At 42.6% G+C, this 22,983-nt stretch overlaps 1 protein-coding gene across 1 annotated transcript in view; it reads left to right on the top strand.

Moving 5' to 3' along the window:
- The first annotated feature begins 224 nt into the window (after window positions 1-224).
- The window catches only part of Lims1 (LIM zinc finger domain containing 1), a 133,553-nt gene continuing 110,794 nt past the window's right edge, over window positions 225-22,983 (top strand). The window contains exon 1 of the mRNA XM_045148163.1: window positions 225-358. Coding sequence (XP_045004098.1) covers window positions 327-358 — 32 coding nt within the window. The 5' untranslated portion in view covers window positions 225-326. The remainder of the gene's footprint in view (window positions 359-22,983) is intronic.

Here is a 22,983-nt window from a genome sequence, read left to right as displayed (position 1 = left end):
CCAGGTCGCGAGGCGGAGCACGAGCTGACAGGCGGGCGGGGCCATGCAGAGGCGGGGCGGGGCCAGGGCTGCCGGCCCGAGCGCGAGCACCGAGGCGCGCGCAGTGGGCGGTGGTCGTCTCCGCGCCGGGTCCCGCCGCGCCTCGTCCCCGCGCGCCCTGGCGCGCTGTGCGCCATTGGTCGGCCTCCACGGACTCCACGCCCCGGCCCCGCCTACCCTTCCTGCCCGGGGCTGGTGCTGCGCGGGCCGCGGCGACCGGAGAGGAGGGTGCGGCTAGAGCGGCGCGGGACTGAGCTACGGGGCGACCCGACGTCCTCCGCGCAGAGATGCTGGGCGTGGCGGCCGGAATGACCAACAGGTAACAGCCCGCCACGTCGGCCACCGCGCCTCCCGAGCCTCGCAGGGCCTGGGACCGGCCGGGGAGGCCGGGAGGGCGGCCTTCCCCACCCCCGCGGCCTCCCGCCCCCAGCCGCCGGCGGCCTGGCCTTGGCGGGCGGCCCGGAGACTCGCCGGCCGAGCTCCGGCGGCGGGGCGGAGCGCGGCGGGCGGCCTGCGGCCGGAAGAGGTGTGCCGCGGCGCCCCGAGCACTCACGCGGCTGCCCCTGAGCCTGCTGCAGGTCCGACGCCACGTACATAATAGCGGTAGTTTATCAGGTTCTGTCACTTGGAATCTGAACCAGACCGGTGGATCTCAGAGACTTGGTGTCCAAAGAAACTTGCTGTATTAGAAGTGAAAATGGACATCTAAAATGCCTATTCACTGAATAATTGGTGATATGTGAACATGCATAGCACATTTTCATGAAGATAGCATGTACTAAACAGAAAAGCTAGATAGGAAGTCATTGCGCTTCCCTTCCACACCTGGCCTAATAGAAGACAAGCTGGATTCTTCGCACACTTCGATTTTTATTTATTTATTTTTGCTGCTGTTTTCGAGATAGGGTCCCACTCTAGCCCAAGCTGACCTGGAGTACACTTTGTAGTCCCCTGGCTAACCTCGAACTCACAGTGATCCTCTTACCTCTCTCTGCCTCTCAAATTCTGGGATTAAAGGCCACGCCTGGCCGTGATGTGTTTTGATTGAACTGTGTCAAGGATATCTAGTCTTACACAGACGCGTAGTTTGAAGAGAGGAATTTGAATACCTTTACCAGATAATTGTGAATATTCTTTGTTACTACAGCAGAGCTTTACAAGTGGTGGTTTTCTCTTATTCATTTGTGTGTGCACGTGCTTGTGTGTGTGTGTGTGTGTGTGTGAGCCTGTATGTGTAGGTCAGAAGCCAACTTTTGGCTTGGTTCTCATCTGTTCACCTCATTCACAACAGGGTTTCTCACTCTGGATTCTCTTTCTACTATTCTTTGCTGGACTGCCACCAGCTTCTGGGTAATTCGCCTGTGTGCCGCCCATCTCACCATCAGTGTCAGCATGCTGGAATTAAAGAAGCCTTCCATGGCTTCTGGCTTTTTACATGGGGTCTGGGAATTGGAATTTGGCACTCCAATGTGAGCTGTGAGTGCTTTATCCACTGCATCTCAACAGCCCCGTTTTTTTTTTTTTTTTAATTTATTTGTAAGGAGAGAGGGAGGGAGGGAGGGAGGAGAGAGGGCCTACAGCTGCTGTAATTGAACTCCAGATGCATGCACACTGTGCATGTGACTTAATGTGGGTACTGGAGAATTGAACTCCACTTGTTAGGCTTTGCAAGCATATACCTTAGCTGCAGAGCCATCTCTCCAGTCATGTTCTTTTTCTTTCTTTCTTCCTTCCTTTCTTTTTTTTTTTTTTTTTGAGGCAGGGTCTCACTATGGCCCCCACTGATCTGGAATTTACTTTGTATTCCAAGTTGGCCTTGAACTCAAGGCTATTCTCCTACCTCAGTTTCCTGAGTGTTGGGCATCAGCCCCTACAGCCAGCAAAGTGGTGGTTTTTTAAGCTTAGGTCTTTTTTTTTTTTTTTTTTTTGAAGTAGGGTCTCACTGTAGCTCAGGCTGACCTGGAATTCACTGTGTAGTCTCAGGGTGGCCTCGAACTCTCCGTGATCCTCCTACCTCTGCCTCCCGAGTGCTGGGATTAAAGGCGTGCGCCACCACGCCGGGCAAGCTTAGTTTTTATAGGAACTACGAAGCTGAATCACTGGGCTTTTCATAATTAAACTTAAGATTCCTGGGTCTGTCTTGTAGCTTGAATGGACCTGTTTCCTATTATTATATTTTTTGGTTCAGATCATTAGGCAGGTCCCAAATGCCAACACATTTTGGTTAATGTTTTATTAACATTTCTACAATTTGAGAAGCTGTCAAACTCAAGGCAGATAAAAGTTTTCCAACATTCTGGCTTTCAGTGGAAAGCTTGATATTTCTCACTGACAACAAAATACTGTCAGTTTTGCACCCAAAGTGACTGGCTCCTATTCAGTTTCAAGGAAGTGTCTCCCAAATGTAAGTCTAAATCACTACCTCTGTCAGTTCTTGTGTATTTCATAAAAAATGTGTCTAATGCAGTTCCCTACTTAATCATATGCACTTTTTTTCCGCTTGAGACAATCAGTCTACTTTGGTACACAGCAGACTTCATTCATATTTACCATTTGGTCCTAGTTGCCAAGGAAGAGGGTCAGGAGTTAATAATTTGTTCTGCTTTATCATGGATGTTTTTCCTTTAAAAAAATGCGTTGACCATTAAGTTGATAGGGAATTGACAATCTGTGAGATGTAAAGAATGTATATGCAGTGTAAGCAGAGAATAAAATACAGTGATCTCCTTGTAAGACCTCAAGTTGTCCATGATCCAGTGTTTCTTCCTGATCCCATCCCCTTCTCATCCTGAATTTCTCTTTAAATTTTTTTTATTTGTAAGTAGTGAGGTAAGAGATTGTGTGTGTATATGTATATATAGGCATGCCAGGGCCTCCAGCCACTGCAGACAAACTCCAGATGTGTGCGTCACTTTGTGCATCTGGTTTTACATGGGTACTAAGGAACCAAACCCAGGTCGTTAGGCTTTGAAGGCACATGGCTTAACTCCTGAGCCCCCTCTCCTGTCCGAGGATTTTTTTTTTTCCGATTTTTCAAGGCAGGGTCTCCCTCTAGCCCAAGCTGACCTGGAATTCACTATGTAGTCTCAGGGTGGCCTCGAACTCACAGTGATCCTCCTACCTCTGCCTTCCAAGTACTTTCTTTGTTGTTTTTTATTTTTTATTAATGGTCTTTCTCTAGCCCAGGCTGACCTGAAATTCACTATGTAGTCTCAGGCTAGCTTCAGACTCACAGCGATCCTCCTACCTCTGCCTCCTGAATACTGGAATTAAAGGTCTGTGCCACCATGCCTGGCCATTCTGAATTTCTGATTGACAGTATCTTAACTTTCTTTGCTGTGTTTTTGAGACCAGGCTAGTCTCAGTTTTGCAGCTGTTCTGCCTATCCTTCCTCTTGCTAGGATTACAGGTTTACAGGTGTGAGCTACCATGCCAGGCTCCATTTCTTCCCCCCTTTCCTTCCTTCTTTTTTTTGTTATTAAGTTCATCCATATTGTTGTGAAATCATCACCATCAGAGATATCTCTAGAATTCATTTTGTCTTGCAAAACAAACTTGTGTACATTGAACAGCAACTCATAATTCTTCCACACAGCTCTTGGAAAAACCATCAATGTTTGTTCATTTGTTCTTCTATTTCTCATTTTCTTTCTCTCTGTTTGTTCCTTTTTATTGCTTAGTCCTCCACGGTATGGGTGTTCAACAATTTGTTACACCATTTATCTGAAGAATATTTAGGTATTTACAATTCTTGGAAGTTAAGAATGTAGTTACTGTGAAAGTTCATGGACAGATTTTAAGTGTGAACCTAAGTTTTCCTTCCAGTGAACTAAGTGTTCAAGACAAGACAATTGTATAGTAATGGTATTGTGGTGGTTTGATGCAGGTGTTCCCCATAAACTTAGGTGTTCAGAATGCTAGGTTCCCAGCTGATGGAGATTTGGGAATTAATGTCTCCTGGAGGCAGTGTATTGTTGGGGGCTGGCTTACGGGTGTTATAGCCAGTTTCCCCATGTCAGTGTTTGGCACACTCTCCTTTTGCTACTGTCCACCTTATGTTGGTCAGGGGGTGATGTCCACCCTCTGCTCATGATATCATTTTCCCTGCCATTATGGAGCTTCCCCCCTTGAGCCTGTAAGCCAAAATAAACCTCTTTTTGTTTTTTGGTTTTTCGAGATAGGGTCTCACTGTAGCCCAGGCTGACCTGGAATTCACTATGTAGTCTCAGGCTGGCCTTGAACTCTCAGCAATCCTCCTTACGTCTGCCTCCTGAGTGCTGGGATTAAAGGTGTGCACCACCATACCCGGCTCTAAACCTTTACCCCCCCCCCCCACACTGCTCTTGGTTGGGTGATTGCTACCAGCAATGCGAACCAGACTGCAACAGGCATATTTAGCTTTTTTAAATTTTTTTTTTTTTTTGGATTTTTTGAGGTCTTGCTCTACTCCAGGCTGACCCATAATTCACTATGTAGCCTCAGGCTGGCCTGGAACTCACAGCAGTCCTCCTGCTTCTGCTTTTGAATGCTGGGATTAAAGAAATGTGTCACCATGCCTGGCCATATTTAGCTTTTTATGAAGATTTTCCCAGAGTGGCTGCTTCATCGAGGACACTCAAAGGTGGAATTGATGTTCTTTTCCTGTAGGTAAAGAATTTGATGCCAGGTGTGGTGGTGCACCCCTTTAATCCCAGCACTGGGGAGGCAGAGGTAAGGAGGATTGCTGAGAGTTCGAGGCCAGCCTGAGACTACATAGTGAATTCCAGATCTGCCTGGGATAGAGTGAGCCCCTACCTCGAAAATCCAAAACAAAAAAGAATTTGGATATACTACCACTGCCTTTGGTAGTGGTTTTTTTTTTTTTGAGGTAGGTTTTCACTCTAGCCCAGGCTGACCTGAATTCACTCTGAGTCTTTCAGGACAGTTTGGTGAGAACAATATATGCATTTAGCCAAACAAGAGCTGCCTTCCTTAGTCTTAGGAGGCCAGAAGTTGTGCCACCCATTATCACTTTTGCACTGTCAGTGTGTCAGTGCAGTGCAAAAGGCTACATAACTCCTTCGTGATATCTTAGTGTAATTTAAATTTTTTTATTTTTTGATATTTGGGAGAGAAGGAGAGACAAAGGAAGGAGTTATATAGAGAGAATGGGCATTCCAGGGCATCTAGCTACTGCAAAGGAACTCCACACACATGTGCCGCCTTGTGCATCTGGCTTATGTGGGTCCTAGGGTACTGAACCTGGGACTTAGGCTCGTCAGGCAAATGCCTTAACCACTAAGCCATCTCTCCAGCCCGATACCGTAGTATTAATATGAAAAGTGTTGATTTTGCAGACCCTCGAGAAGATCTTGCAGACCACACTGTGAACCACTGTTAGATATAGTCCTAAATCATAAGCAGATGCAGGATTTGTACAGCTAAAAAAGAATATTTCTAGGGTCTGAAAGTCTGAGTTCAGTTCCTCAGAACCCACATATAACCAGATACATGAAGTGTCACATGCATCTGGCATTTGTTTGTGGAGGTAGGGGCCCCTGGCACATCCTTACTTACTCTTTTTCCTAAAATAAATAAAAATATGAAAAAATTTCCAAAGGTTTTCCTTAAAAATATTGAGGGTTGGAGAGATGGCTTAAACTTTAAGATGCTTGCTAGCAAAGCAAAAGGACTCAGGTTCGAGTCCCCATTACCCACGTAAAGCCAGAACACAAGGTGGCCCATTGTGGTGATTTGATTTAGGTGTCTCCATAAACTTAGGTGTTCTGAATGCTATACTTCCAGCTGATGGATATTTGGGAATTAACGCTTCCTGTAGGGAATGTATTGTTGGGGGTGGGCTTATGGGTATTATAGCCAGTGTTTGGCACACTTTCCTATTCCTATTGTCCACCTTTTGTAGGCCAGTGGTGATGTCCACCCTCTGTTCATGCCATCATTTTCCCTGCCATGATGAAGCTTTCCCCTTGGGCCTCTAAGCCAAAATCTCTTTGTTTTGTTTTTCTTTCTTTTTTTTTTTTTTGGTTTTTCGAGGTAGGGTCTCACTCTGGTCCAGGCTGACCTGAAATTCACTCTGTATTCTCAGGGTGGCCTTGAATTCACGGCAATCCTCCTACCTCTGCCTCCCAAGTGCTGGGATTATAGGTGTGCATCACCACACCTGGCTCCAAAATCTCTTTTTTCCCACAAACTGCTCTTGGTTGGGGTATTTCTACCAGCAATGTGAACATGACTGCAACAATAAAGTGGTACCAAGGAGTGGGATTGCTGCTAGACATTTGACTGTGGCTTTAGCCTTTTGGAGCCAATTTTCAAGAGGAATGTGGAAGGATTTGAAACCTTGGTCTAAGAGACGCATTTGGAGTTTTTGTATAGTGGCTAGAGGCCTTGGCACACCTATTCTATCTGCCTCTTTCTCTCAAATAAATAAAGAAAGTATTAAAAAATACTTACTGACTGCATGTTGTAGTGTGTATTTTCTATTCTTGGGTAGTTTTAATAAGTGAAACTTGAAGAACAACCATGGGAAAGTAACTTAAAGATGTTTCTTAGTCTTGGTGGGCCAGTGTCATGAATAGAGAAACTGTCATGGCAGGGAGTGGCTTCCTATAACTTCAGTGTTCCATGCCTGCTGGTAAGATAAGGGAATTGAGTTGATTTTTTAAAGAAAGCCAGTGAAGATTTGGTGGTAGAAAAATTATCTTAGAAGCTGGGCATGGTGGTGCATGCCTTTAATCCCAGCACTCCGAAGGCAGAGGTAGGAGGCTTGCTGGGAGTTGAGGCCACCCTGAGAATAAATAGTGAATTTCACATCAGCTTGGGCTAGAGTGAGACCCTACCTCAAAAAAACAAAACAAAACAAAACAAAAAAAAAAAAAAAGAAGAAAAATTACCTTACTTCTTCCTCTGTTCCTACACTTAGAGAAAACTACCCATTGGGATTGTACTGTTTTGTTTTGCCATTCCTACTCTTTTCTTCAGTGGGAGCCTCTTGGCTCATCTTGTGGGTAGCTCTTTCTGTTGATAAGAATGAGTACTGAGAATGAGCTTGTTTTTAAAAATTTATATTATTTATTTATTTGAGAGGGGTGGGCAGATAGAGAGAATGGGAGCGCCAGGGTCTCTAGCCCCTGCCAATGAACTCTAGACACATGCACCACCTTGTGCATCTGGCTTTATGTGGGTCCTGGGGAATCGAACCTGGGTCCTTAGGCTTTGTAGGCAAGTGCCTTAACTAACTAAGCTATCTCTTCAGCCGAAGAGAGTAAGCTTTCCTTCTTTCCTGGGAAGGACTCAGAGGCCTTTCTCTGGCAGAGAAACTCAGTAACCTTGGAAATTCATAATGAGAAAGCAGAGCACTATTCTACAATTCTATCTTGCAGTGTTGCATTTGTTCTTCAGATACTCATTTAAATAAGCCTCTGTACAGGTCATATATTTAGGTAGGTTTGCATTGAAATAGAAGAGAAGACATCTCAAAACCATTGTTGATACTACAGCTTTTTATTTAATTAATTTATTTATTTTGAGAGAGAAACAGAAAGAGGCAGAGAGGGAGAGAGAGAATGGGTGTGCCAGGGCCTTCAGCCTATGCAGATAAACTCCAGATATGTGTACCCCCTTGTGTACACATGCAACATTGTGCACTTTGTGTCTCTGTGCATCTGGCTTATGTGGGATCTGGAGATTTGAATGTGAGTTCTTAGACTTCACATGCAAGTGCCTTAACTGCTAAGCCATCTCTCCAGCTTGATTTTTACAGCTTTTTTTTTTTTTTTTTTTTTTGGTAGATTCTTGTTCTAGCACAGACTGACCTGGAATTCACTATGTAGTCTCAGGGTGGCCTCCAGACATCTTCCCAACTATGTCTCCCAAGTGCTGGGATTAAAGGTATGCGCCACCACTCCCAGTCTGATTTTACAGCTTTTAAAACTACTCTTTTAGCTGTGGCTTCCCACCCGTAGGAGTACCATTTGCATTACCTGTTGCCACATTATTGCATAAAGCAAGATTACACTGTCTTATAACATATACTATACCTCTTTCAGCAGTAGACCCCTCATCTTGGTGTCTTGTCTCTTTTATGTGACCATATTGGACATATCCACATTTGAGCTTATTGTGTGTATGTGTGAGGGTGGGGGAAGATCTAGGCATTTTTCCTGCACCTTTTTTTTTTTTTTTTTTAATGTTGGAGCATATTTGGAACTTGATGAGTGTGGTGGTTTGATTCAGGTGATCCCCATAAACTTAGGTGTTCTGAATGTTAGGTTCCCAGCTGATGAAGATTTGGGAATTTATGCCTCCTGGAGGGAGTTTGTTGTTGGGAGTGGGCTAATGGGTGTTATAGCCAGTTTTCCCATGGCAGTGTTTGGTGTGCTCTCCTGTCCCTATTGCCCACCATATGTTGGCCAGGGGCTGATGCTACCCTCTGCTCATGCCATCGTTTTCCCTGACATCATGGAGCTTCCCCCTCGAGCCTGTATGCCAAAATAAAACTCTTTTCCCAGAAGCTGCTCTTGGTTGGTTGATTTCTACCAGCAATGCTGAACCTGACTGCAATAGTTAGTCTGCAGTGACTTTTAATACAGGGATAGGGATAAAGAAATCTCTGATAGTCAACTAAGAATAATGTCTTTCACAGGAAGGAAGGGAAAAGTAGTTCTAGGTAGTGTGAATGCTGACCATGTGTGTTTGACAGTATGAGAACCAGGTTCCAGCATTAGGACAGTGCAGTATAGGGTTTTACTGGATGTAGAAGGTCAGATAAGATAAAGTAGACACAGTGTAGTAGCTGTGTACTAACTGTGAACCCTTGTACAACAAAAAAGTCTCATACTTCCATCATACAATGACACAGAGTAAACATTCCATTCCAAAAAGGAGGAATGGGCCGGGCGTGGTGGCGCACGCATTTAATCCCAGCACTCGGGAGGCAGAGGTAGGAGGATTGCGGGGAGTTCGAGGCCACCCTGAGACTACATAGTGAATTCTAGGTCAGATCAGATCAGAACAAGAAAAAACTCACTGAGGTAAACACCAAGTCATGAAGCTCCATGTGTAGCATCTAGGCTTGTGATGTAATCATCTAGGCTCTAAAGGGATTAGGTCATTTTAGGCCAGCTACAGCTTTCTTAAGAATACTTCCCATGGTCTGGCATCTCCAACATCATGGGATCTGCACTGCAATTTAGGCTTTACTTTCACAGATCCACACACTGGCCTTACTGGGTCTTTTTGCAGACTCTGACCTTGCCACACATTGCCTGACCTTAGCAGCTCTTTGGAACTATGACTCTATGACTCCTTTAATCATGCTACTTCTGTGCCTACAAAACCAGGACCACATGAATAATGTCACCAGTCCCAGATGCCATTCCCTTGGAGTGGATTAATGCTTTTTGTGAAATTTTTTCATGAGGGTGTGATATTTTTGAGCATATTACTGCCCCAAATAAGTCTGTCTTACTACTGTAGTAATAGAAGGGAAGAGAGAGAGAATGGACATCTGATAGGCAACTGTAATCTTTGCTAGAGCTGGTGAAAAAAAAAAAAAAGGAGAAGGAAAAAGGAGAGCGTTTATTATTCAAGGTATAGTCCCTGCACCTAATAATATTTAAAAGGTTTGAAGCCCTGATCCTTCCTTTTGTTGCTTGTTTGTTTGTTTGTTTTGTTTTTGCTTTTGTTTTTTCGAGGTAGGATCTCACTGTAGCCCAGGCTGACCTTAAATTCAATATGTAATTTCAGGGTGTCCTTGACCTCATAGTGATCCTCCTACCTCTGTCTCCCAAGTGCTGGGATTAAAGGTATGCACCACCATGCCCAGCTTTGATCCTTGCTTCTGAGTTTAAATTGTTCAATCATTCATATTAGTTTCAGATATTTGGGGTGGCCTTGAACTCAGGGTATTCCCTCCTACCTCTGCCCTCCAAGTTCTGGGATTAAAAGTATGTGCCACCATGCCAGCAATACATTTCTTTTGAGACAGGGTCTCATATATCCCTTGCTGGCCTTGAATTTTCTAAGTAAACAAAGATGACTTCCCTTGAGTGCTGGGATTACAGGCATGTGCCACTTAGCATGGTTTTATGTGATGGTGGGGATTGAAATAGCACTTCATGCATAGCAGGCAAGCACTCTTATCAACTGAGTTATATCCAGGTCTCCATAAACTCTCTTATCTCCTAACAAATAAGGTCAAATCTAGAACCTGAAATTTAAGACTGTGTTCTGGCACAGGCCATCTTTATAAAACTTTGTTGCATATTATGGTGGCTTGATTCAGATGTCCCTCATAAACTTATGTGTTCTAATTGCTAGGTTCCTAGCTGGTGGTAATTTGGGAATTGGAGCCTCCCGGAGGCAGTGTATCAGGGAAAGGCTTATGGGTGTTATAAACAGCTTCCCTTTGCCAGTGTTTGGTACCCTCTCATGCTGATGTTATCCATTTGATATTGGCCGGGAGGTGATGTCCACTTTCTGCTCATGCCATGTTTTCCCTGCCATCATGGAGTTTCCCCTTGAGTCTCTAAGCCAAAATAAACCCTTTTTCCTCCCACAAGCTGCATTTGGTCTGGTTCTTTGTGCCAGCAATGTGAAGCTAATTGCAACAGTAAAATTGGTTCCAAGAAGTGGGGTTGTTGATGCTAGGAACCTGACAGTGTGGCTTTTGGCCTTTTGAAACCTATTTGTAGAAGGAATGTGGAAGAATTTGAAACCTTGGCCTAAGAAATACCTTGCAATGCTGTAAGTACAGCTTGATGGATTCTGGTCAGTGTTGGAAGACCTGAAAGCAGTAAGAACTATGGACTGTGACATTAGTTTTATGGGAGGAAGAAAGAACTTTTTTATGGGACTAGGCTAGAAGCAGTTTGTGTGAGACACTTACTGCATTCTTTCTGTGTCTTTAGAACTTGTGCAGGGTTGTGTTGCGTAGAAATGGACTAGTGTGAGCAGAAAGATACAGCACAGGAAGAAATGAAATCTTTGGACCAAAACTGGTGCCCATTCAGTTGCAATTGTTAGAGAGATTATAACCATTGAGATTGGCCCACCTGATCTTCAATGGGACAGCAACAAGAATGCAGTCTCTTTTTAAGGGCCTGAATGCTGAAGGAGTGTTCTGTTCTTCAAAGTCTGCTTTATTTCCCTCCTAGATTAAGAAATTGGTAGCCCACCTGGTACTATGGAGTATAACAAATGCAGGAAAGAGAGGGTCATTGAATTTGCAACATGATTTTGTGCTTTGGAAATGGCCATGGGTAGTGTGAAGCAAGCTTGTTGGATTACCTGCTTGGAGGCCCAATGGAACCATGAGGAGGGACCATGGGTTACAGTAGAGACCCAATGGATATGCCAGGAGTATGTAGGATGGCTTCTAGGGAAAGCTGCCAGCACCAGATGAAGTTTTCTGGGACTGTGAGTGGCATAGCTGGAGGGTTAGAATTGGGACTGCAGAGACTCATCACTGGTTAGAATTATTGGACTTTAAGACCTGTCACTGGCTAGAATTGTCAGACTTGGAGCTATAAAATTTGATGCTTTCCCTGTTTGTTTTAAATCTTGTATTGGTTGAATATTTCTTTGCTATGGCCAGTGCCATCTTTTGCATTATGAATATTTATTCTGTGTCATTATGGTTGGTTGGTTGGTTGGTTTGGTTTTTTGAGGTTGGTTCTCACTCTAGCCCAGGCTGATCTGGAACTCATCATGTAGTCTCAGGGTGGCTTCAAACTCAACTGCGATCCTCCTATCTCTGCCTCCCCAGTACTGGGATTAAAGGCATGTGCCACTATGTCTGGCTTTTTTTATTTTTTTTTTGGTATTACAGTTCAGTTAAGAGACCTTGGACAATGGGAGTGTGTGAACAGCAATGGGATTGATAAAACTATAGGGACTTTTAAAGTTGAACTGAATGCATTGCATTTTATATCGTGTATGGTTATCAATTTATGGGGGCCAGAGCGGAATGTGGTGGTTTGCTATAGGTACCCCCCCATATACTTCTGTATTGTGAATGCTAGGTCCCCAGCTGATGGCAGTTTGGGTATTGGAGCCTTCTGGAGGCAGTGTATTGTTAGAGGCAGGCTTATGGGTGTTAAATCAAGATTCCTGTACAGTCTTATTTTTTCTATTCATGTCACTAGTTGAGAAGAGTGAGTGACTTCCTAGGTTTCAAGGCCTTTTTGTTTATTTTTTGAGGCAGGGTCTTATGTAGCTCTGGCTGGCCTCGAATTTGCTATGTAGATGAGGATGACCTTGATCTTCTTGCCTCCTCCAAGTGCAGTGATTTTATGAGATGCCGGGAATCGAATCCAGGCCTTTTTGCATGCTAGAGCTACATCCCCAGTGTATTCACCAGTATTCTGAAGCTTATCTTGTCTTATTGCCAAACATATCACACTACTTCCTTCTGAACTTGATTTTCCCACTGTGGTGGTTTGAATGAATGTCTTGCAGTTAATTCAAGAGTTTATTAAGAACTTGTAATTTGGATCTCCAGCCACCTCACTGGAAGAGGAGTCACTGTGGGCAGGTCCTAGGGTCCAGCCCTAAGGTGTGGGGTGGATTTGGAATTCTAATCTAAATATATGCAAAATGCTTGAGCTTTGCCTGGAGTTCCTGAGGTGTGCTTGCTTGGTTTTTGTTGATGACTTTTCTTTCTGATTGGATCTGTGTAAGGGGGCCACTTCTGCTATTATGGAACCTCCCCTGAATCTCTTAAGCTTCAAATAAATCCCATCTTCCTCCCATAAACTGTGTCTGGTCTCAAAGTTCATCCCAGCCATGTGAAGCTGCTTGATACACCCACTTTTTTTTTTTTTTTTAAGGGCAAGAGTTCTTAAACTCTGTCTTGAACACAACAACACTTATTCAACTTCTCTTTTAACTTTCTGGAGAACATACTGGGTAAAATTCAGTGAGAAAGTACTTGTCTGTAATACACAGACATCGGCTCTTGACTCTGCTTGGTATGCTAAAATGATAATTAAACTTGTTGACACATCTTCAAATTCAATATGCATTCTTTCTCTGACTTCACAGTACATATTTTGTACTTTGGTGTATGGCCATGGAACAGGTAATAAAGTGAAGGATGGTACATCATATATTTGTATTGCAACTATGTACATATAAGCATTATGGGAGAAGTATTAAAAGTCTTTAAGGGCTGAAGAGATGGCTTAGTGCTTGTCTGACAACCTCAGTTCAGTTCCCCAGTACCCACATAAAGCCAGATGCACAAAGTGGCACATGCATCTGGAGTTTGTTTGCAGTGATTGGAGGGCCCTGGTATGCCCATTGTCTTTGTTTGTCTTTTTTCTACATCTCTCTCTGCTTGCAAATAAATAAAAATTTTTTAAAGTCTTTAAGAGGACTGGAGAGTAGCTTAGTGGTTAAAGCGTTTGCCTGCAAAGCCAAAGGACCCAGGTTTGATTCCCCATTACCCACATGCAGACATGACATGGCCATTGCATTAGTTACTTCACAGCTTACCTGTACAAGATTGGCACAATATGGGACTCATCAACCTTCCATCATGGATGATGGGTGGAAAAGACCTTAAAATGGAAAGGCAATAGGGAGTTAGGACAAGAGAAGGTAACAGGACAGGATTATAACTAAAATACATTATACATGTTTTCAGCCGGGAATGGTGCACACGCCTTTAATTCCAGCACTCAGGAGGCAGAGGTAGGAGGATTGCTGTGAGTTTGAGGCCACCCTGAGAGTACAGAGTGAATTCCAGGTCAGCCTGGGCTACAGTGAGACCTTACCACAAAAAAAAAAAAAAAGAAAAAAGAAAAATGCATTATACGTGTTTTGAAAAGAAAGGTTTTTTTAGGGCTGTAGAGATGGCTTAGCAGTTAAGACATTTGCCTACAAAGCCAAAGGATCCCAGTTCAACTCTCTAGGACCCAAGTAAGCCAGATGCACAAGGGGGCACATGTGTCTGGGGTTCATTTGCAGTGGCTGAATGCCCTAGTGCACCCATTCTCTTCCCCCCCCCCGCCTCTTTCTCTCTCTCTCTCAAGTAAACAAATAAATAAAAATTTAAAAAAAAAACCAGAGAGAGAGCTCAGTGGTTAAGGTACTTGCCTGCAAAGACTAAGGACCTGGGTTTGATTCCCCAGTACCCACATAAAGCCAGATGTACAAGGTGGCCCATGTGTGTGTCTGTAGTTTGTTTGCAGTGGCTAAAGGCTCTGGTATGGCCATTCTCTTTCCCTGTCTGCCTCTCTCTCAGATAAATAACACTTTTTAAAAAGTGGAAATAGAGCTGGGCGTGGTGGCACACGCCTTTAATCCCAGCACCCGGGAGGCAGAAATAGGAGGATTGCCATGAGTTCAGTGCCACCCTGAGATGACACAGTTAATTCCAGGTCAGCCTGGACCAGAGTGAGACCCTACCTTGAAAAACAAAAAAAAACAAAAAAAAAAAAAAAAAAGAGGAAATAGGATAGGGACTCTTCTGAAAATTTAAAATGTAGCCATATTGTGAACTTGATAGTTCTTGATATTCCTATCTACTCAGATAGTATTCAGATTTCTTCTGGCTTAATCAGGCGTTTTGTTTTACTGTTTTAAAATATATATATATTTTTTTATTTATTTGAGGGGGCCACTTCAGGGCCTCCAGCCACTGCAGTTGGACTCCAGATGTATGTACCACCTTGTGCATCTGGCTTACATAAATACTGATGAATTGAATCCAGGTCCACAGATTTTGCAGGCAAATGCTCTGCTAAGCTATTTCTTTAGCTCTTTCTTACTTTTTAAAAAATATATATTTATTTTCAGGCTGAGAGAGTGTGGTGGTTTGATTCAGGTGTCCCCCATAAACTTAGGTGTTCTGAATGCTAGGTTCCCAGCTGATGGATATTTGGGAATTAATGCCTCCTGCAGGGAGTGTATTGTTGGGGGTGGGCTTATGGGCTTTATAGCCAGTTTCCCCATGCCAGTGTTTGGCACACCCTCCTGTTGCTGTGTTCCATCTTATGTTGGCCAGGGGGTGATGTCCACCCTCTGCTCATGCCATCGTTTCCCCCTGCCATCGTGAAGCTTCCCCTCAAGCCTGTAAGCCAAAATAAACCTCTTTTTCCCAGAAGCTACTCTTGGTTGGGTGATTTCTACCAGCAATGTGGACTGGACTACAACAGAGAGAATGGGTGCAATAAGGCCTCTAACACTACAAACAAATTCCAGATGTATGCATCACTTTATACATCTGGTACATGAGTACTAGGGAATTGAATCTGGGTCATTAGGCTTTGTAGGCAAGTACCTTAACCGCTGAGCCATTTCTCCAGCCTGCATTTTATTTTATTTTTTATTTTATTTTAGACAGGGTCTCTCTGTAGCCTAGGTTGCCATCCAAATCATGGTACTACTTTCTTAGTCTCTTGAGTTTTGGGATTACAGTTATGAGCTGTCACATACACCTCAAATAGCTATTTTATGGTTTTCTACATTAACATTCTAATTTTGATAGATGAATAAGTTTTCCAGTCTATTTTTTTTCCTTTGTTTCTTTTTGAGGTAGGGTCTCATTCTAGCCCAGGCTGACTTACAATTCGTTATGTTAGGGTGGCCTCAAACTCACAGCGATCCTCCTACCTCTGCCTCCCGAGTGCTGGGATTAAAGGTGTGCCACCACTCTTGGCAGGGAGTTTACCAGTCATTTTGGTATATAGGCACTCTTCTCACATTTTTTATTCCTCTTTTGATGGTGATAATGCTTGCCTTCAACAATTTTCTATAGTCTGGCTTTGACAGATTATATCTTTAAGGTTGTACTTTAACACCTTTTGTTATATATCCTGTAAGCTGGTCATTGGATCTAAAGAATCAATTCTCAAACTTCTTGATTTCAGGACCACGTCACACTTAAAAAATTATTGAGGATTATTATTATTTTTTATTATTGTTGCTCATTTTCTTGGCATTCTAGAGACTGAACCTAGGGCCTTGTGCATAAAGCTGAATGGGCATTTGCAGATGCAAGAGACCTAGTTGTATGTGTGCATGGATGTATGAGAGTGCACATGCGCGCGCACACACACACACACACACACACACACACACACACACACAAATAACTTTAAAAAATACTTATTTTGGGAGCCGGGCGTAGTGGTGCATGTCTTTAATCCCAGCACTCGGGAGGCAGAGGTAGGAGGATTGCTGTGAGTTCGAGGCCACCCTGAGACTACAGAGTGAATTCCAAGTCAGCCTGGGCTAGAGTGAGACCCTACCTCAAAAAACCAAAAAAAAAAAAAAAAAAATTTTGGAGACAGTGAGTGAATATAGGTGTGCCAGAGCCTTTTACTGCTGCAAACAAATTCTAAGATGCATGTGCTACTTTGTGCATCTGACTTTCATGGATACTGAGGAATTGAATCTGGGCTGTTTGGCTTTGCAGACAAGTGTCATTAACCACTGAGATATCTCCACAGCCCACAAACAAATTATTAAAATATTTTAAAATTCAGGACTGGAGAGATGGCTCAGTAGTTAAAGTGCTTGCCTGCAAAGCCTAAGGACCTGGGTTCAATTCTCCATTCCCCACATAAAGCCAGATGCACAGTGGTGCATGCGTTTGGAGATTGTAGTGGCTGGAGTTTCGGTGTGTCCATTGTCTCTGTGCTTGCAAATCAATAAATTAAATTTTAAAAATCATGTTGGAGTGTGGATGGTGCTCCTGAGAAATGACACCTGAGGTTGTTCTCTGGATTCTGCATATGTGTGCGTGCGTGCGCGCGCGCGCACACACACACACACACACACACACACACACACTTGTTGTTTTTTCAAGGTAGAGTCTCTCTCTAGCCCAGGCTGACCTAGGATTAACTATGTAGTCTCAGGGTGGCCTGGAACACAGAGCAATCTTCCTATCTCAGCCTCCTGATCACTGGGATTAAAGATGTGCACCACCACATCCAGCTCTTCTGAGTAATTCTAAGGGGAGGCACAAAGTATACCTCATGTCAGATGCCGTTATCCTAGCCACACCCTACATTTTGGGGAGTTTTTTTTTTTTGGCTCTATCCAAATGTTAGACAATATTGCCAATCAGTAAGTATGTATGCATACTTACACATACATATTTGATTAGGAGGATTACTTTTTTAAATTTTTATTAGCATTTTCCATGATTATAAAAAAAAATCCCATGGTAATTCCCTCCTCCCTCCCCCCCCCCCACTTTCCCCTTTGAAATTCCATTCTCCATCATATTTAGGAGGATTACTTTTTATAATTCCCTTTTGGCCAACTTCTCATAGAAAATATATCTTAACCAGCCAGCACACCTTCATAGCCCTTTCTCAAAGGTGTTTCTCTCACTTGGACTGCTATGGTATTTCAGGGTTACCTCCAAGGTCCTCAACCCTTTAACCACTGAGCCATCTCTCCAATCCCTACTGTACTTCTTTTTTTTTTTTTTATCCTATTGGACTTCTCAAAGCTGAATGTTACACATAGAAGTGCTTCTGTTGCTTCTAGTGCTCTGATGGAATCATGGTTATAAACAACAGAAAAGAATTTTGACTAATCCAATTCAAGACAGAGAATTACTGAGAGGCTGCAGGAATGCAGATTATCCCAAGTCTTATGAAGACCAGATATTCATAAGTCTTTTCAGGGTGTTGAAATGAGTCAGCTTCAGCTGTGTTTCATGCTTGTGTCATTTGGCTTAAGAGTCCCATATGTAATAGAAAAGACTCTCTGACCTAATTTGGACATGTGCTCACCCTTGGTCTGTAAAAATCAGGGATTTTTTTCCTCTCCTATTTTCTTCTTCCTTTACTTTGTCCTCCTTTATATATATGTGTTTTTGTGTGTATTTATTTACTTTGGCAGTGCTGGGGATCAGACACAGGACCTTGTGTAGTAGGAAATTAGAGCGTTATCCCCCAGCACTTTCATACTCAGTTTTGCTTAGTAAGAAACAGATTGGGTGTGTAGATGAACAAGGAAAAACTGTATGTTTACTATAATAAGGGTTTTACTTAATAGTTGGTTGATCTTTAAAACAAACAGCAAGAGTGTAGGTATGTTGTAGAATGTACATTCACAATGCACAAGGCCTTGGATTCAATCCTGAGTAATACACACACACACACACAACATGTACACACAATAAAGTCCCATTATTTGAAGAAACTAGTATTGAATGGGATGTGCTTCAAAGATCATCTATCATTTAGGTGTTTTTTTTTTTTTTTTTAAGCCAGGCATGACACACACCTTTATTTTATCTTATTTCTTAGAGACAGAGAGAGGGAGAGAAAGAGAATAGGCACACCAGGGCGTCTAGCCACTGCAGATGAACTCTAGACACATGCGCCACCTTGTGTATCTGGCTTACGTGAGAATCAAGCCTGGGTCCTTAGGCTTCACAGGCAACTGCTAAACCATCTCTCCAGCCCTCATTTAAAAATTTTTTTGACAATTTCATACATGTATATTATGTATGTTGATCATATTCACTACCATCACCTTCTCTTATCAATTTCCCGTTCCTACTAAACTTCCCAGCTAGCCCCTTTCCTAGTTTCATGTCCATTTTCCTATTAAATTAGAGTTGCAGCTGGGTGTGGTGGCATATGCCTTTAATCCCAACACTTGGAAGGCAGAGGTAGGAGGATCACCATGAGTTCAAGGTCACTCTGAGACTACATAGTGAATTCCAGGTCAGCCTGAGCTAGAGTGAGACCCTACCTCAAAAAAACAACAACAAAAAATAGCTGCTTGCATGTGCAGGGGTAGGGATTGTGGGGGGGGGGCGGTTATTAACTGAAGCATGGGAGTTTACTGGTGGCTAAACCACTAAGGTATATGACTCCCTCCTTCCCAGCAATAGCTCCTCTGGGAGGAGTGAGGTCTCATGAGATTCTCCTCCCCCACTCATGATGGAATCTTAACAGATCTTGGGGAGGAAATCACAACTGCTATGAGTTCATGAGTGAGTGCCGCCAGATAGTGTTCCCACAGCACTCCTCTCCATCTTCCAACTCTTTACATTCTTTACGCCCCCCTTACAGTATTTCCTGAGCTGTGGAGGGGTGATATAGATGCTTGGTTTAGGATTGCACACTATGTAGTCATTTATTCTGAGAACTGTGACCAGCTATGTCATTACTCATTGCCCACTGCAAGAAGAAGTTTCTCTGGTTGAGGCTGAGAGCAGCACTAATCTATGAATATAAACATAAATAGTGAAAAAGCAGTTTGGCCACATGTCTGATTTTTTTTTTTTTTTTTTTTTTGACTGCTAGAGAGCCTTGCCTGGTGGTGTATGCTTATAGTCCCAGCATTAGAGAAAGTGAGGCAGGAAGTTTAGGAGTTCAAGACCATCTCCTTAGCAGGTTTGAAGGCAGCTTTGGTTACCTAGTAAGATCCCATCTCAAAGAAAGAGAGGGCAGGGAGAATTAGAGGTAGAGAGGGGATAATGGTAGAAAAGTTTTATAGTTAGATATTGGGTAGAGTTGCACTCAATAGGATTCTGGTTGTGGACTGAGTCATCAGTATGTAGGAGTAGCATTTGCATCAGAAAGAAACAGAAGAGTAATAAAAATGTTCAATTCCACATGATAAAATTTAGAGTAGTAGGGCCAGGTGGTCTTTGAGAGCAGTGGAAGGTGAGCTTAACTTGGAGAGCTAGGGTGCCAGACGAGTCACCAAAGCCACCCTGAGCTGGTGGCTTTTATGCTTTCTCACTCCATGTGAGCAAAGCCAAAGTAGCTTTTTTTTTTTTTTTAACATGAAGGTTCACATTACTTTATTTGTAAAAGCCATAAACTAGAAATAATCCCAGTCTGTCAAAAGGTGATTAGCTGTGGGCTGGAGAGATGGTTTAGTGGTTAAGCGCTTGCCTGTGAAGCTAAGGACCCCGGTTTGAGGCTCGATTCCCCAGGAATCGTTAGCCAGATGCACAAGGGGGCACACGCGTCTGGAGTTCCTTTGCAGTGGCTGGAGGCCCTGGCGTGCCCATTCTCTCTCTCTCTGCCTCTTTCTCTCTATGTCTGTCACTCTCAAATAAATAAATAAAAATAGACAAAAAAATTTTTAACAAAAAAGAGGTGATTGGCTGAACAAACTATCATATGTGTACACAAAACAGTGCTTAAGCGATCTACAGAAATGTACTTGTTACTACCTGCAGTAACAGATACATCTCCAGTTGTAATGAAGGAAAGCACAGAAGTAAGTACATAAATAAATAGATAAATACTTGTAGAAGATTTTTTTTAAATGAGTTCTTGTCTGGTGATGTGACATTAAGGTGGTTACTTCAGTGAAGAAAGGATTAAAAAGAGGCATGAAGAATCTTTTGGGGCAGTGAACATACATGCTTTGTATCTGGATTATGATTTTACAGGTAAATTAATTTGTTATGCATCAATTGTTTATTGTGTCAATTACAACTTAAATGAAGCTGTTAAAGTTTAATCAAGATCAATGAAAACGTGGGAGATTTGGTTTCCTTTACACTTTTAGATGTTAATAACTCACTTCTTATGTTCACTTTGAGAAAGAAAAGCTGTTTCACTGAAACCTTGTCTCATTATCTCCATGTAAATTATAACATACAACAAATTACAAAATACTGTTCTATTTTTATAAAAAGGTTTTCATACTTCTGTAGATTACATGTAGACTCTTACTCACTTATGCAGTTAAATCAGATATAAAAACCTGTGTGCAGGAATAAGCCTGTTAACAGTCTAAGTTTCTTGTCAACATCTCTGAAGTACTACTGGCTCACTTTAAATTTTTTTTCTATGAATTTATTGCCTCAGGGCAAGCTCAGTCAGTCAATTTTGTATTTGATCTCCAACTATCTAAGGGAAGAGAAATAAAAAAGATGGGACAGTTTTAAAAATTATTCTATGCAGTGCTGTTCAGGAAGAATGATACTTTACATTATGCGTGTATCTTACTGAAACAAAAAAAAATTCAAGTTTTAGTTTCTTTTAACTTTCAAGTAAACAGATAGAGTTCTAATTAACATAAAAGTCCTGCTTAATTTGACAGTGTACCATTTTATTTTTTAAAAAAAATTATTTATTTATTTGTTTGAGAGAATGAGAGAGAAAGAGGCAGAGACAGAATGGGCATGCCAGGGCCTCCAGCCACTGCAAATGAATTCCAGACACATGCACCCCCTTGTGCATCTGGCTTACATGGGTTCTGGGAAATAGAACCAAGGTCTTTTGGCTTTCCAGGCAAGTGCCTTAACAGCTAAGCCATCCCACAACGTACTATTTTCTTTTCGTGGTTTTTTTTTTTTTTTCCCCAAGGCAGGTTTCAGTCTAGCTCAGGCTAACCTAGAACGTACTCTGTAGTTTCAAGTTGTCCTTGAACTCATACCGATACTCCTACCTCAGCCTGCTGAGTGCTGGGATTAAAAGCATGTGCAACCATGCCTTTCCAATATTTTTAATAAAACTATAGAAATGTAGATTAAGCCAGGGTTAGAATGAGCACCACAAAATGCCCTAACTTTCAAATGCTAATGGGCTAAATTCATTCAAGAAAAGTTCAATTTCAATATTGTTGTTCCTGTTCCCTAAATGGAACTTTATTTTCAGTAAGCTGGTGGTGGTAAATAGTCACAATTGCTTCTAAGTCCTCACACTAACTCTTTCAATTAAAATTTCTAGAAGTGCTCTAAAAAACATCTTTTGAGCATTTAAATATTCAGTAAGCACATTTAAACATCAAGATTTGGAAAAAGGTAGCTGTGCTTCTCTGAACATTATAGAAAATACTGACTTCACTTTTGAGCTGGAGCCAAAGCTTGGTAGGTTTGAGGCTACCCTGAAATTACATAGTGCATTCCAGGTCAGCCTGGGCCAGAGCAAGACCCTACTTCAAAAAGCCAAAAGAGTGGCAGTATAGCGGGGGGGCGGGGGGGGGGGGGGGGGGGTGGCGGGGGGGGGGGGGGGGGGGGGGGGGGGGGGGACCTCACCACCAGCCAGCACTGCCAAAACAGAACAAAACTCCACTTTCCCAGACCTTCCTGCTTCCTCTCCAAACTTGAAGGTCTGTAACACAAAGCACTTTGGTTATCTTATTATCCTAAAATTCCTCCTTTGAAAATGTAAAAACTACAACCACAGAGGTATTACCATCTGGAACACTGTCATCAGTAGAAGTCCTCCTCACCCATCTTGTGGTAGACATAAGCAACAGGTTACCCAACAAGTAAGTATACTTGGTTCTTTCAATTTTGACAATTTTACGTAGTTCATCCCTCAGTAGAGAGCTGATTGCCAGATGTCTCCTAATCTTAAGTACTAAGAACAGGTAATTCTTTCATGAGAACTGTGCTTCCTTTTTAAACTGTTCTATTTCACATTACTATACAATAGGATTCAACATGCTTATTCACCATTATTGAATGTAAAATTTTTATCAGATCTACATTTAGAAAGCCAGCATTTCTCTTGTGTATTCTTGTCTAGATAAACACAGATGGCCTATCAAGATAACTGACCTTAATACATTTTCACTTGCCCTGGCATTCCTGTATTTTCAGTCTAGATTACTGTTTTATAGTAGCATGTTGCATGTGGGCATTAGAGGTATATAAACACCAGCAGGTTATTGAACTTTTGTCCTTGTGATGTCCCTGTAAACATCCCAAGATGTCAGCTCACTTGTTTTCATCTTATGGAGATACCACCCATGTGAATACTTCTATTGCCTGGAATAACACAAAAGTAGGTTTTATTAAGGAAAAATTGAGAAAGACCTCTGAGCTGGAAGAATCCCAAGGAAGGGTTGCCCCAGAGCTGCTTTGCCTAGGGCCTTTTATGTGACTTACAGCAGAACTTCATAGTGACTGAGATAAGCTTTATTGAGATTGGTTATTCTTTGACCATATCCCAGGCCCAGTAAGGGGCCCACATGCCCATGTCATGCCCCCTCTGC

The sequence above is a fragment of the Jaculus jaculus genome, chromosome 4 (assembly GCF_020740685.1).
Source record: "Jaculus jaculus isolate mJacJac1 chromosome 4, mJacJac1.mat.Y.cur, whole genome shotgun sequence".
Classification (NCBI taxonomy): domain Eukaryota; kingdom Metazoa; phylum Chordata; class Mammalia; order Rodentia; family Dipodidae; genus Jaculus; species Jaculus jaculus.
The sequence above is the reverse complement of the archived record's forward strand: the minus strand, read 5'-3'. Positions and strand labels throughout refer to the sequence as shown.